Raw genomic sequence first — 17043 nt, 5'->3', positions numbered from 1 at the left:
GTGATACAATGTATCTGAATTAAATGCAAACCATAAACTAGGAAATTGTAAACTTGATGAAACACAAACGGCAAACAATACCAAACATAAAAAAGGCAAACCATACAAAACTGCTTATAAGGATGACATACTTACTTGCTGCAGATTAGCGTAGCAAGAGATGCATGAAAAGAGGGGTTGAGAGCAGAAATAAAATCAGTTTGTGTTAATGCCCTTGATCAAGCTGACAAAGCAATGAGTTATTGTGACAAAGTGATTTGTTGTATTTGAAGGAAGAAATCAGAAAAATAAAAGTTGGCAGAGTGGGAATGTGACTTTCAGGTGTTTGCAGGTTTACAGTATGGATTAACTTAACATTTGTACATAAATAAGAACTCAATGTGCTTTAAGAAGGTAATATAAAGCAGAATGCCAATACAGAAATGGAATGTCTTATTTGTGCTTGACAGAACACTTAGAAACTCTACAAAATCACCATCATTTACCGTTACAATATATTTCAACAGAGCCATGATGTAACTAAAATATTTCCAATAAGGATAAAACCTTTTAGAAGACTCTGATACTGTTAATCATTCTGTCCTCAGTGGGGCAAGCGGGTGTGCCATCCACTGGGCATTTAGCTTAAGTGGACTTTGGTGAGAACTGGCCCAAGTCCATATCAGGTAAATTCCTCCTGGTTAATTTATGGGATGAGCCAGACTTTTTAATTTATGGAATTAAAACCATCATGACACTATCTCCATATGCCTATAAACATTTGGAATGGTTACCTCAAATTATTTCATTTGCATTTGTTTTTTGTTAATAATTAATAAGCACATAAGTTACTGACTTGGCAGTTGTTACTCGTACACTGCTATTTTAATGTATTATTATGTATTAAATGACATACAGTTTATACAGGGATGCATCATCAATGTTTCATTGAACTTGGTAACCGTAAATCCAAATTTTTCTGATGTTGCATTTTTCTACTATCAGTTCCAAAGCCACTATAAGTGGGTACATTTGAGTAGCTTGTCTGGATTGATTCAGGTACAGCAATATAAGGCAGCCATCACAGATGGGCTAATCGAATGTCCAAAATGCCAATGTCACATAGGTAAAAGGCACTGTCTAAGATACATAGACCTTTCTGTTGCCCCATCAGTCATAGTTGCTACCAACCAATGGTTGACAAAATTTGATCAGCCTTGTTAAAAAGTCTCTCGCGGCTTTTAAAACACAGAACAAATATCATCATGGAATCCTTAAAATGCAAATATTTCACTCTTTAAAACTACTGAAATTTCTGGGGGGGGACCTAGGGGTGCCCACTTTTTTCAAAGGGGCACTGAAGCAAATCAACTATGGCTTGTACAAAGAATGTGTCTGGTTCAAAGCCTGGGTGGGGGCATTCAACTGACTTCTGCTCGAGGAATTCATGAAACCCCCCCCTGCCTCAGTTCCTTTCATAATCATTCTTGGAAGAAGTTGTACGGTACAACTCTGTAACTACTGTCTTAAACTTGTTGTCCAAAGGTGATGATGCCACAGTCTTTATTCTACTGCGAGTCTATTAGATAATTGCAATTTCCTCCATCATGAATGGTCATCCATGGTAGGAACCTCCAAAGCTTGATTATTCCAAGATTCAACCAAAGACATACCATTTCAGAAAGAGCGGTCGAGTACTTAATTGATATGATTGATTAAAATATATGGGTGTTTCTTTTTGCCTTTTCCCTTTCCATTTTGTTTGCCCTTCTTAATCTAAGACTTTCTGTGCTTTGTTGGGTTTTGTTAACTCTTACGTTTTTGTGGTGTTTGTTTTGTAATGGGTGTAATTTAAATGTATACTTCCACAAAAATTGATAATAATAATTGTAATGACATTAATAATAAAGACACTAATGATCTTTCTGCAAAATTTTGCTCACCCACACAATGGTAGTCAATTTTGGTAAACATTTGAAAATTCTATTTCCTGCTGAATCTGTGGAAAGGCTGAGTAAACCACACATACAGTTTGTGTGATGTAGCTCTGCGACAGAGTCTGTTCTGTAAGCTGGGTTTCTCTAGTGGCTATCAAACGTGAAACCTAAGTATGGTATCAGAACTAACCAAATGGCTCAAGGCTAACCTATATTAATATCGTTAACTACTCAAACACACCATTAGTGAGCACTATAAATGCGATATAAATAATATTTTCCTTTTATTCATATTTCCAATGTAATAACCAATGTATTCCTTCCTCCTTAAGTAACTGTGCATCTGTAGAAACTGGTGAACGAAAGAATTGTCAACACTTTTTCTTATAATTTGTGTACATGTACTAATAAATCCCAATGTCAACTGGAACAAATGTTAAAAGATACAGTCACACATTTGCAGCTGTTCATAAATTAACTGAGGAAATTATTGTTAAAAAGCATGCCAGGTTTAAACACAGGGACTGTTCCCTGAAGTATAATTCTTTAAGACAAATTGCCAATCTAAAAAAGCAAAGGAAGAAGGCTGTTTCCAATGTTGTGTGTAAAGATGCATTTGCAAATTGTGGTTAGTAGTTCTTTTTTAATTTGGTACAGTGCACACGAGCGTCAACATGATGCACACACAAGGGAAATTGCCATAAGTTCATTGGTTCAGTGCACTAAATTGCATTACTGCACTTGAAAAAGAACGTGTCTGGGTCACTGAATTCGAGGACAATCTAGAACTTTCTCACTTTTGATTGAAATTAAGATCCTGGAATATTGCTTTTCTCAAAATATACAGCATTCAACGAGCTCAAATTTCAAAAGAATAGTTGTAAAGCACACGTTTTCAGATTCTGAGCACTTTTGTTGCCTCAAACGAACAAAATGCAAAAATGACAGACTGACCGTTTAAAACTTAAAGAGAAATTTACAACACAAAATAAACTTCCTTTGTGCAACAACATCTTTATTGACAGCAATCCGTAAGGCATAACTTACTTGTCAAGTTCTGTAATATTGTCCCAGGATGCATCAGCTAGCCAACCAGAACAGGGATTGTCCATTTGTTCCTCCCGATCTAGAACCTATAAAAATCCAACATACAAATTCAGACAAATCCATGATAAGTGACAAAATTTGTGATTATTAACAATAAGTTGCTTGACTTTTATATCTGGAGTTACCAAAGTGGAATAATATGTGAATATAACCCCAAAACGGAAGCATTTTTCTGTTTAACCCCTTCGCGCAGGGAGATAGTAAGAGCCGTTGTAAAAATTGAGATCCTCAGCCCGCTTTTCAGCTATTATTCTCGGCCCACACTCGAGTGAACACGGTGAAAGAAGGCAGACCCTGGCTCTTGTATATATGATGATTGGCCTTTGTGTGTAGCCCAGAAATGAAAAGACCGAATATGCATCCTAATCCCCAGCTTCACAATAGTCCCCACTTTGAAAAGAGGCAACGGGAATGTGGAAGCGTGAGTAGAGCCACATGCCACCGAACAATGAGCCTTTTCACTGTGTAATTCAAAGCGTGCAGAGCACGCAGGGCCACTAACCAAGAATTTGCGGTTTGGCAGGTGGCCTTCGTGGCCAAGCTAGGCTGAAATTCTTGGAGTCGGCTTTCGGAAAAAAATTCCTGCCCACTTCCCAGTAGTCCATGCATGCCCTGCATCAATGCCCAGCCCAAACTTGAACATTGAGTGAAGTAAAGTTTGAACCATGCCATTTGCTTGATTTTCTGACTGAACGGTGTGACGATGCCAGCTGGTCTGCAATGTCCCCACCCTTCATCCCCTCGTTGTAGTCCAGTACACACTTGGGTTTCTCCAAAGCGATGCCATCACGATTCCGCTTGCCGGTGTCGGCCATCTCGGCTGTGTGCATCGTGGACAGCATACGGACATCTTTTTTGTCTCGCCAGACCAAGGTGAGCAAGCCTTTGTCGCTGGAGCGGTGAACAACATCACTTCTCTCAAGTTTCAAGGAGCACAAGTCCTTCGGCATGTCTTGACGATTGCTTCTCACTGTCCAGACAACGTTGGTTTTCTGTAGTTTTAGGTACAGTTCTGGGCTGTTGAACCAGTTGTCCAGGAAAATGGTGTACCCTTTGCCAAGAAGATCGGCGTTCAAGTCAAGTACGATTTTCGTACTTGCCAGTCCAACAGTCTGGTCTTGACCGCTGTAAATCTTGAAGTTCCAGGTGTATCAAGCGGCAACACCCGTGCTCTGGCAGACTCGATACACCTTGATGCCAAACCTCACACACTTCTGGGGTTGTACTGCTTGAACTTCAGTCTCCCTTTGATTTTCCAAAGGGACTCGTCGGTAGTAATCTTGCTGGACGGAATGTAGATGGAGTTGAACTTCTCGGTAAGTTCATCTATCACCGGGCGGAGCTTGTAGAGTCGATCAATTGCATCTACACGGCTGTTATCGAAGAAATGCAGATAGGCCTGCAAGTCCATAAATCTGTCACGGGGTATGGTATCAGGAAAAACGAAGTCTGAAGTATTGAGTCTCTCGTCCAGTAGGACTTCAAGTTGGGTTTTGGAATCAGTCCCATGACTATCAGCATGGACAGGAACACTGACATCTCATCTGGTGTTGTGTCGAACCAGCTTCGTATGTGACTTGGACTTGCTTCTGGTTGACTTTTCGGGTGTTCAGCGGCATAGCGGTTGGTCTCGTTGGCAATGTGCAATGTCAGCTCTAGGGTGAAACACTGCTCGAAGATTTCAAGAGGAGTGCTGTTCTTGTCCAGTTATTGTACTTGAACACCCGCTGTGCCTTGAAAGCCGTGTTGGCGGGGGAAGTTGTCATCAGTTGTCCATTGAATGGACAAAGTTTTGACCTTCTTGGCAGGCCTCGCTAACGGTAGTAGCCCGTTAGAATCGCTGTCACTAGTTACATTTTCTGAACTATGCTCAGATTCCGACATGAAATCTGAACCACTAGTAGCAGTCAAAGTTTCCTCATCGCTGGAAGGCATCATGTAATGTAACTGAAGGGCCGGGAAGCGGCAGGGCAAATATATACACAGTGCCACAGAAAATGCTGCTTTTCGACAACACAAATAACCAATTAAACTGAACAATGGCCCGTCTATACCCCGAGTGCGTGGTGCTGCTGTACTGCCTACATGTTCCCAGCCCAGCAGGGCCGTAAACAATGGTGCTCACACCATGTCAACAGCCTGCATTCATCATGCTTTGGGCCCACACAAAACGTGTTGCATAAGCCCTATGCACAGCCTCGAGCTCCGCTCCTGAGAGATTACCCAGGGTATTCAATCAAAGACAAAGGGGTGTTTTGATGAAAAAAAAATCATTTACCAAGTATCTGGGGATCAAGGAACTCTATTGATTGCCCCAGATTTCCATTCAATGCAAAGGTCCCAGTAATTACAGGTGTACACTGAATAAAAGTTACAGGTGTGGTACGCGGCTACAGCCACTTCCCAGTTATCAGACTTTTCTCCAGGCGTGGCTCTTGCCGCTTCCCAGCATGAAGGGGTTAAACTATAAGGTAATGGTAATCCGCACAACATGCAGAGTCATGTAAGTTTTGCTTAAGTGAGTCATTTATCTATTATCTTGGAAGTATAACGTTCACAAAATGGTGATTTAACAACACGCATGTGTCAATATTGTCAGCTCACCCAGTGTTTGTCAATGAAACAAACACATACATGTACCTTACATAAATTGCAAACCAATTGTTATGACTGTACTCACCACACCACCTCTCAGGAAGAAGTTGTATTCATCCATATTGATCTTACCAGCAGCCTCCAAGATTTTAGCACACATTTGGAAGGAGAAGAGAAGTTTGTGTTTCTCAAAAAGGCCCCGGCATGTGAATCTGTAAGAAGGAAATGAATCATGTTAATACAAATAGCTTTGTAGCAGTGCACAAGTATGCCCACACCATTTTTTTGTAATCTACTATTAAGAAGGGACAAGTTCATTTGACTGTATTCACCCACCGGTGCAATTAGCGCCATCACTGGCGTTTAACATTCACAATTAGTTTCACAAAGAGACATTTACATCTTGCCCTTCTCTGCTTTTACAGGCTATAAAACATCCAAGAAGAAAGGGCCAAAACAGCTCCTTCCTCTTCTTACCTTATTTGGCCTCATCCCCCAAGTACCACAGTTATTTAAACAGAAAATTTGCCAAAAAGAAAGTGAAGTGCAGGAAAATTCATCACTGGAATTGTAAACTTGTGGTTGCTACTGCTGTGAAGATGCTGCACAGATGATTCTTTCTAACTAGTTTATGTAAATAATTATATACAGGTGTCATTTTGACTGTAAAGCTTCTAATGACCTGAATAGAAGGTCTGACTCAAGTAAGGGGTCAAACGGAAATCAACTCAACTTGACCTGATATGCTAACAGTGACTTAACTTGAAACATTTAAATTTAAAAAAGCCCACTTGATTTAGGACTGAGCTGTAGTTGACTCATAGCACCAATAACCACCCTTGGTAGAAGGAAATGTACTTGACAAAACAGTAAAGGATCCTACATACACTAGTTACGTAATCAGCCAAGGATATCAAATATATCATCAATTGATCAAAAATATTACATTCACTAACAGCATTTAGAAAATTACTAACAAGTGAGGTTTTCAATTCCATTCCTATGTCATTAACCACTTGCCACCAGGGTTTCCGGTGCCGGACACGTATGCTTTATATACGTGGCTGGGTCTCTGAAATCAGACAAAGGGAACTGGGCCTTGTAACAAAAGACCGTACTTGGAACAAAAAAGACCAGGCTGCTGGGAATTACCAACATTTTTTCACTCTCAATAGTGGAGATAATCCAGCCTTGTTTTGAGACAGTATACCACGGTTTCGGGGATTTAGCACGATTACCACCAGGGACAAAAGCGCTCCATCACTGCAGCGATGAGCCACACTGTACCACTGCACACTAATCTGGCCCCTATTGAACAGAGGTCAGCAACGCACTGTGCCAGATTCGTGAACAAAAGAAAATTACATAACACCGCACAATCTGGGCTCTTTTTACAAGGCGGCAGGCCTGGCTGAAATACTCCAGCGTTAACAGATGCTGTCTGTCAGATTAGAGTAGAAACAAGACAGTTCTTCATGTGGGTGTAAGTGTCCAGTAAATGAAGATATGAATTTTTAAAGAACTTGGAAAACAGAAAAAAAGGAAAATTATCCCGTCCCAGCATCATCAACATTTATAAATGCCCCCAGCACGTAGTGGTTAATTATAAACCTTAATCACTGAAACTGTGAAAGATCGATCAAGTTAGCTCACTCACCTATACACAGCATATGTATGATACTCGTTCAGATTCAGAATTCGAGATTCAAGCTGTGGGCTTCGCTGACTTTTATCAATAGATATATTGAACAAGTCAATGTAAGAATCAAGAGAAAATTGATACATGGGGTCAATACGGCCCATGTCATTGAGGACAAAGAAGAGAATGGATGCACGTTGGGCACATGGACGATAACCCTGGTGGAAAGAAAAGATACAAATAAGGTACGTACTTGAGAGTACCTAACCACAAATGTGTGCTTGTTAAAGATATAGAGATTTTGTCCATTGTCTGAGATGAAGTTTGCTTCTAAAAGAAATAAAGAAAAATCAAATCACTGTCCACACACCATTTGGGATGAATGGAGCAGCAGATATCCTCAACACTTATTCACAGGACCAAAAGTAATCAACAGAAACTTGAGAAATTGAGCATTGTATATGTTTTACAAATTCAAGCTTTAGACTTTCTACTGCAGGTAATGAGCCAGTTAGGTTTCCAACAGTGTATACCCAGTACTAGGCTAATTGGGAACAGCTACACATGCGTGTGACAATCTGTCCTATCAGTGTAACCATACTGGTACACTGACTCACATGGGTGCTTTGGTCCCCAAAAGACCATGGCTTTCTGAAATACCGAAATGGCTCATTCTCAGACATATTAAATGTAAGCAATGTTTTCTAGTTAGACAGTACTAAAGTCATCCACAACAGGTTTCTTAAAACCTTTTTGAGATCTGTGAAACATTCTACAAACTACTTCAAGTATTTCCTCTTTATAATTAATGTACATTTTGATCTTCAGACTATTGTGCCAAAGTCCAAAGTATGAAAATGTTCAGGCATTTCTGAAGTGAGACAAGTTTGTGACTTAGAAGAAAACATGCTCACTGCTTTTGCAATAGTTTTCCAAATATCCTGGTGGAAAATATGGCATCCTTTATTTTGGTTGCGATGCCCATGTCCCACATCTCAGCTGTAATCACTTGTTAAATAGCTAACCTCTCGGGCTGCATCAATCTTGGCCTCAGTCTGTTCAGAAACTTGGAGCTGTTCACCAACTTCTTCTGAAGTTTTCTTGGATGTTTGGAGGGTATTAACTAACTGTTCATCATCAAGAAGAGATCCCTGAGCCTCATTCAGCAACCTACAGCAGCCAACATCCAGGAGGTAACACAAATTCAACTCAACATGGGGATATTTTTAAAAAGATGCAAAAGGTTTACAAGTATGCTGGAAAATGTTAAAGAATGTCAAAGATCCATTTCCGCGCAAAGTTTACATACCGAAGTATTTCATCCTCCAGTTCCACAAGTTTTTTCTTTCCAGCAGCAATGTTCATAACTAGTGCATCTTTTTGCTCTTCCAGTTCTGGTCTTTCCTTGCGAACTACAATGCCAAGCAACTGGGCCTCAAGGCCTTGCTCTTTCACTGCAAAATTTGTGATGGTTGTCTTGGTGGAAATCTCTGGTGTATAGTGGGGATTACTCAGCTTGGTTGTGATGTAGAACTTGAAATCAGGGCTATAGTCCAGTTCCTTATCACCAAGACGGATCATGAGTCTTCCACCTATTAATTTGACATTTAAAACAGGTATAAATATTAATCTACAACAAATATCACTAAACAAATTTCACAAATACATTTAAACAACTGAATAAATTCTGTTAACTAATTAGTGAATTATTTTTCCCATGACATATGTTATTCAACCAGTGCATCAGAATTATATATAGTCACTCTTTTTGGTTGGAAATGAATGAACTATACACAGTTGCCTTCTAAATGGCTCTGTAATGCACTTCTTCATACAAGATAGCAGGTGACCAAATTGTGAATGTGAAGCACTGGACCTTTTTTAACTAATGACATTTCTCAATGTGTGAATTATCCTGATTCTTGTAATATAATAAAACAAACCAAACATAACGTTGAACAATACGACTGTGGTCAGTATTAGCCCAAAGGTCTTCTTTGTGGTAGTGGTGTCAGCGGTAGCTTGCCGAGGTCGACTACCGCGAACTATTTTAACATCTCCCCAATGCAAAAATACATCTTGAAAATAGTTCGCGGTACCCACTGCTTCATTTGACTCGGACCGGCCAGCCGACCCCGGCAAGCTCAGTGGTCGAGTGGTTAAGACATCTGCACTAATAAGCAGAAGGTCGTGGGTTTGAGTCCCACCCGAGTAAGCTTGTGAATTTTTTTTCGCAAGCTCTCGGACAAGCACTGAGCATACAGTGCTTATTAATATACGTTGGGTAAGGGCAAAAATACACCTTGAAAATAGTTCGCGGTACCCGCTGCTTCATTTGACTCAAACCGACCAGCTGACCCCGGCAAGCAAAATCTGTTAGTCACAGTACTAACCTCGTTTGATGACTGATTTATTTAGTATAGGTGACAGTGATGGATCCAGCTCTTCTTGCACATTTTGTAGCAGTACAGGAAGCCCATATTGAATGGCATTCTCTAATGTTCGTAGGTAATCATGCTGCTGAAGATCAATAATTTTTAGGCCACGTTTCCCCTCCATATTCTTGATCCATTTAATAGCTTGACCTTGGGGGTCTATCATCAATGGCCATCTATCAACAAAATAAAAATAAAACATATTTTCCAATGCTATGCATTTATGCATCACTTGTGAGTTTAAAACTGCATTCTAGATCTCTTTCACACAGGGGTGTGAGCGAAGGAAAAAAATAGCTGAAATTGTGAGTGTGAAGCGTGAGACATATGTGGCGTGGATTCAAGGGCCCTGAAGGGGGCCCCAGGACAATTCTGAAATACAAATGCTCGGTGGTGCATTATACAGTCTCCTGGTGCAACTATTCACTATTTTTGTCACACAATTTAGGCTATGCATATTTGATTTTTAATTTTAGATTTTCTTCATCATGTTCTTATTTGGCTGATATTCCTGAAGATTAAAATGAACTAGTAACACATGTAGGTAAACCAAAATTGTAAATATCATTTGTAGAGCAAGTTGGCCCTTTTCCCACCTGATCTTACCATGTTTTCAAAATTTCAATTCTTCAAAAAAATGCACATCATACAAGTATGTCCAAGCTTTTCGATTTTCTGATCCCGACACAGATTGTGTCAACTGCCCGTCAAACGTTATGGTGTATTTCATTCACATCCATTTCCGTGGATTTGTAGCTTAAGGATTGGTCTTGTCAAAGACTGTATCGAAGTCAGAACCTCTTTGGACAAGTGTGCATTTGTGTTGATGAGTTTATATCCCCCAATTTGTTTGAAAGCCTGTACAAAATGATGCAAAACTGTGCAATAATGCATGACACAAGAACTTGGTGAGCCCTGCACAAGTCACTTATCATGAAGCCCTGTATCAGCAAAAATTTACTTAGCTTATTTCAAGCCGCAAATTTACAGTGAAATGAACCACAAGTTATAATGAGGCTTGTTAGTTACTACTCCTACTCACGCAGGAAGAGCTGTAATGAGTCCCATGGGCACATACATATTGATATTTCATTAGCAGCCATTCATAGCACATATCAGACAGTCTGAGGATGCTGTTCACACACATGGCTTGCTCTGCACCAAATAATGTCCACATACACGTATACCATACGCATGTCCATGTACACGTGTTGTACAGTACAAGTAGATCCAGCAGCGTGGGTACAGCGCTTCAGTACTGTGTCAATGTCGGAAAGAGGACATGTGAAGTTTGGCCCGCCTGTCACATTGCCTCATTAAAAAAATGATAGAATTTTTTTCATATTTTAGTGTGTTTTTATTCCTTTGCCTGTTTCACCTTTTTGTATTAAGTAATGCCTTATTCATTAGGTTTACTCAATGCATGCACATGCAACAGGTGGAGAGACCCTTCCAAGTAAACCTTATGAACAGTCAATCAACATGATTAAGTATCACAGGCCATTTCCTATGGCACTGTCTTCTTGTCCATGTGGCTCAGCTTGCCACATCATCATTCTGATGCTAGCCTGGTACATGCACACATGTGTCTTCCTCTTGTGACCAACAAGTCCTCCGCCTATACTCAGAAAATTTCTTTGAGGATCTTTGGGTGAGTTGGCAGTTTTATCATTGTTTGAAGAAGAGCTTCTTATATGTATTTTAAGTGTACATGTATACTAGAAGGTCCACAGACGAGACATTTTGCAGTGAAGATTTTTCAGAAAGTTTCTAGTTATGTTCACATATTTCCAGTTTCTTGAATGTATGTGGGATTCACTGACCTTCCAGTTTCAGCATCGATTTTTGGTTTTATACAATGTATACAGTTGTACTTCAGTCTTTACAGGGTAAAAGTAAGTATCTTGAGCTTGGAAGACTCGAGATCACATTGTTTTTATTGGCTTGATTTAACCTGCTGTTTAGCTTCCTAAATGTAAGTGTAAGCTATTTTTATGACGGTCACACAGAGGAACTATTATTTACTCAAAACCTTGATCTTGAGAATGTATAGTGAATTTGCTTTGCCAGCAATGATAGAGTTCTGTTTGTTCATGAGAAGTCATCATGTCATTTCAATTATTTTGTATTTCCTTTATGCATATGTGCAAAACTCTTATTCGTACTGCTGTTCGCTATGCTTAGTTTTGTTCATTAAGGCAGAAACCTTAGTGCTGTATAATCATATGAACAGTCGACTCTCGTTATACAAAGGCATTGGGACTTACTAAATTAGCTTGTGCATGTTCACATGTCCCCTGTACGCCGGATGGGATCTACATCCATGCGCGTAACCACCACCAGAGCTGCGCTTGTTGCACATACAAAATGGGAGGACACCCGCTATTGGTGGTGTGTACAGTAGAGGGCGAATATCGGACTGTAATTTTTATTAGTAAGGGGTGCAGTTTTTTCTTCAAAAACTTGTGGATGTTATTTTCTTATTTTTGGACTAAAAAACCAAGGTTCACTCATGATTTTCTTCAATTGAGAATTTATTGAAATTTCAAAATCAGATGGGGCAATATTTTTCATGTTACGGTGGGAAGCAGGTAAATTTTTTTTGATGGGGGCGGGCATATTATCGGGCCGGGTATTTGGTTACTTTGGGACTTTGGTCTTGGAGAGTTTTTTTGGGGTGGGGGAATCAAACGAATGATTTGTTTTGTTCACCACTGTCCTAAATATCAAAAGCCGCCACAAAGAATTTCTTCGTTAGGTACGGGAACTGCAAATGCCCACTGTTCGTCTCTCTTGTGGCAACGGACACAAACAGCTCCACTCAGTGAGGGAAAACCACAGCGCTGTACTACTGTACACGAATAAATCATGGAAGTGTCTGAATGGAAAAATTAAATGGACTGGCTGATTGACAAGTTGCCTTCAACAAAGCTCGTACTAAATACACAGATAACAATAGATGTGCAGTCAGCTGGAGCACAATAAATGCTAGTCTTAACTGAAAACTCGTAACACCCAAAGCTCATATTATGCATTTTTTCCCTTTGGCAAAATATGCTCATCTAACCGGAGTCTCATCTTACCTCAGCTTGTACTGTGGAGCATTGATTGTAGTCTCAACTCTTAGTTTATCGCTTAAAAGACTTGTATCAATGATATCAATATTGTGGTGCTTATGCTGAGTAGGTATATTGCATATCCATACTGAGGCAATATTCGATACGTTGTCACTACACCATCTCTCTGTCCTGGGGGGGACAGCCATGCATTCTAAGTTCTAGTGGAGTGTTTATAAACTACAGAAGTGTATTTAGGACATGGTATGAAAATATTTTAAATCATATGTATGGTTTACTAAATCGTATGTACAGTTTACTAAATTGTACGTACGTTTACTATTTCGTATGTCTGAATTACTATTTTGTATGAATGGATTACTATACCATATGTACGGATTAGTAATCCGAATGTTGCATTGTATGACTCAGTATACCTCAGTACATTAGACCCCAAGGAAGACCAAGAGAAGGAACCATTTTCCTTGTGACAGAGGCTCCTTTGGTGGGGCACCCCTATAAATAAATTCCCATAGACACAAATGATAAATCCTTATATTTCAAAATTATTTAAAGAATACTCCCATCTCTCACAGGTGTCCTGGATGGACAGAAAAATGATGTTCCAAATGTCCTCTTCCATCTTCCTTTAATTTTTACTGGGTTGACCAATGACTTTTTGAGAAATTCTCACCCAAAGCAGACAACCCCTAAAATAAAGGAAATTCCCATGCCTATAAAAGTAACCATTTGGAAAATGCATCCCTCCACGAAACAGCTAAATAGTGCCATTTTTGGACCCGCTTGCATCCAAATTGCGCACAATTTGAAGCCCTTCATCCAGGCAAGAGGTTCAGTGTCACATTTCTTTGATTCCTCCCAATTCCAAGGCTCTCAGGACTCTGTAATATAGAATATTTGAGTGTATAACTTTAAGCAATGAGCTAAACACATATTTCTGGCCTACTTACAGGGGTACACCCTCGGGTCCCATTGAACTGAGGTATACTCTGTCATGCAATGCCACATAGAGATATGCATGGTTTTATAATCTGTACGTACGAAATAGTTCATCCATACGTATGATTTGAAATATTTACATACCATGTCCTGAATTAAAATACACTTCAGTAATAAACACCAGGCAGGACCACAGGAGGCTTGATATATTAAAATCAAAGCTAACAACTTGTTGGGATTCATTTACACCCTGCTTGCTTTATATGAGGCTATGGTTCTTCCTGTTCTTGAATATGGCCAGCCTATTTGGTACCTGTATGATAAGAATCATAGTGACAAAGTAAAGAAAATTCAACATAGAGCTACTAGAATAATACTTAAGCAGAAGAGAATGGTGATGGAGTACCCTGACACATTATGACTTTTCCATGACCAAATTATGAATATCCACAACCAAATAATGGAATTTCTTGGACTATCCGGCCTTTTAGGTTGCAAATACAATCACAGATTTTATGCACATATTTCCGATGATAGAAATCACACAGTGTTTTATGACTTCCATGACAAAATTCCATGACTTTTTCATGACTGTAATCATTTTTACAAAATTCCATGACTTTTTCAGGCCTGAAAAAGAAAAAGCAAATTTCTGTGACTTTTTATGGCTTTTCAAGGCCCCAGGAACTCCGCATAAGCATCAACAGATGCCATGTTGAAATGGTAAAGTTTAACCACCTCAGGGCTCAAACATAAAGGCTTCACTTTTCAACAGTGAATGTCTTTTGTGCATATGTGACCACAAACTACCTGAATCACTGAGTGCTGGAGTGGTTGAACAGTCCCTTCACCATTGAACCATTTCCCCGAAATCCCATCTGTTTGCATGCGAATCAGACATTTTCTTTGTACAACTGTGCGTGTGCATTATTAATTTTACCTGCGAATGCCATCCTTTGGTGTTTTTGCAGTTGGTTACTAATTTCAGTGCAATGGTATCTCTTCAAGTTTTTCTTATCAGAGTTATTTTTATGTTTTACTATACTTTCTAGGGTTCTCTTATTTTTGTATTTCCCTGTTAATTTTAGTATTTTAATTATTCTTTTTGTCTTCATGTGTATAATTATATATATATATGATTTTTATATGATGCATGTGGTATTGGAGGAGAAGGCCTGTGGGCTAAAGTCATTCAGTTGACTTTTTCTTCTCTTGGCATCTATGGTACTGCAGGCACTGTTTTGTACTTGTTTTTAACTAGTGAGTAGTATTGTTCATGTTATTGCTCTTAATGCCAAATAAATAATAGCAATAATAACAATTCATTCTCATGTACCAGTACTATACTTAATGAAGGATGCTGTCATGACTTTGGAGAAACTTTATTATGTTCTTGTTACTGCCTATTAGCCATTTCCCTTTTGACTACACTGATCACTTTGATTTGATTTGAGAATTCACTTTTGATTTGTTTTCTTTTCTTCTTTGTTTCTTTGTAGCCACTGAAACCAATCCTTTTTTATTATACATTCTGAGTGAATAAATACATACATTGTAGCCACAGGAAAAGAACAATTTACTTTCACAAGGAAAAATGGAAAAATTGGTGCTTGCACAGGAAAGAAAAACAAGGACAATTTCGCCCCTCAGTGGTCAAAAAGTGGAAAATGAAATTCGGCATATTCAACAAAAAAGCCGAAATCAAAAGTGGAGATCTCACACCCCTGCTCATAGGACATCATCTTCATAGGAAAAGTATAACTGTGTATTCAACGTTATCAGCTGCGTGCGCCCATGTTCTATAAACGTGAGCTTGTTCCTCCAAATATCTTCAAAATAATACGTAGCTGAGTGTGTCATAAAAATTTGAAATGACTTAGTTTAAGAGAGACCTATTCTTTCAAAATATTTTCACTTTTACTATTGATATTAACATTTATACGATAACTGTAATGTATGATTTTTATTCGTTTTTGTGTTTTTCTTTTGAAAATTTGCATTTAGCAAATTTATTTAAGTTTAACCTCAGTTTTAACTCTAAAGTAACCAATTTCTGTAAGTAACTTAAATGATAACAACTCATGTACAACTTTACAAACTTATCTATTTATCATTCTACATGTAAGCATGTATTTCCAAGGTTGTAAAACAGGTCTTCATTTGAAAAGACAGTGAACAGTTGTTCCTGAATTAGCCGCTTGCCAAACTTGCTTGTTAGTGGTGTAAAAAATCCCCAACTGTGTATGTTCAAGTCATATCAATAGCATATGATAACTTGAATTAGCATATATTCCCACAGCTAGCTTGTATATCGTATTGCACTTGTGAGGTAATGAAGAGTGTGTGAGCCATAAAGCTATAAATCAAAAGTAGAGTGCTGACTCATGTACGAAGTGACACCTGCTGGGCACATCCATGTTTGTGCACAAAACTACGGAAAACTCAAAATTTTGTACGGCTTTTGTATGGCTATTTGCATATCTACGTCTGTATTCTAAATCAATACATGTACGTCAGCAAATCAATATGCAAACAATCTGAATGCACAATCAGTAAACAAGCATTTCATTTTGCTCTTTGCCAAAAAAACGCAAATGTGTGCGTGTATGCACTGCACGTGAATTTTGCCAAAACAATGTGTCTCATACTGCTGTAGGAAATTAAAGGACAAACTTATGGCATTTCAACCACAAAACCATACAGATATTCACTCTAACAAGAATAGACACTTGAAAAACTATGCTGCCCTGGATCACTATTTGAAGGACATAAGAAACAACAACAAAAAGCTAATCTTACCTGTTTCCTCTGGTGACAATAACGCCATTCTCAGTAGAGAAGGAATCTGTTGGTAGTCCTTGAATGTTCCAGTCACGCACAGCAGTTGGTTTAGATAGAAAAGTTGCAAAGCTAAAATCGGGACTACATGGGACATTCAGTTTACGAACCTACAGCATGAAACAAATGTGAAAAAGATTCACCACGTAGTTGTATGAGCCCAAAAATACGTATTTCCTCACAATCCTTTATTTCAGTACCTGTGCAGCCCAAGCTGCCCAACCGTCTCCTTTAATGTTCTGCCCACAACAGTGCACACATACATGTACTTCTTCCACAGTTGTGGGGAAAACACTCATCATTACACCAATTTTGTGGGAACTAAAAACATTGTGGGGACAAAGCAATGTCCCCATATCTCAGTCTGAATTTGTCTAACAAAAGAAATTGTCCTCTAAATGTGGTGAAGGCCTGCCCAGGATTTTCAACAGAGTGTATCCATAGTGTTAATCCCTATAGAAAAATACGAAAGGACTTTAGTTAGTCCTTTAACCCAT

General features: G+C 39.0%; 1 protein-coding gene across 1 annotated transcript in view; it reads right to left on the bottom strand.

Moving 5' to 3' along the window:
- LOC110980179 (dynein axonemal heavy chain 2-like) overlaps positions 1-17043 on the bottom strand; it is a 281550-nt gene that overhangs the window by 44524 nt on the left and 219983 nt on the right. Inside the window, 7 exon segments of the mRNA XM_022236585.2 lie at positions 2964-3049; positions 5704-5830; positions 7276-7475; positions 8283-8427; positions 8567-8849; positions 9651-9868; positions 16508-16656. Of these exon segments, the coding sequence (XP_022092277.2) occupies positions 2964-3049; positions 5704-5830; positions 7276-7475; positions 8283-8427; positions 8567-8849; positions 9651-9868; positions 16508-16656 (1208 nt within the window).

Source organism: Acanthaster planci, linkage group LG12 (assembly GCF_054643075.1).
Source record: "Acanthaster planci isolate LZ-2023a linkage group LG12, COTS_SCS, whole genome shotgun sequence".
NCBI classification, from domain to species: domain Eukaryota; kingdom Metazoa; phylum Echinodermata; class Asteroidea; order Valvatida; family Acanthasteridae; genus Acanthaster; species Acanthaster planci.
The sequence above is the reverse complement of the archived record's forward strand: the minus strand, read 5'-3'. Positions and strand labels throughout refer to the sequence as shown.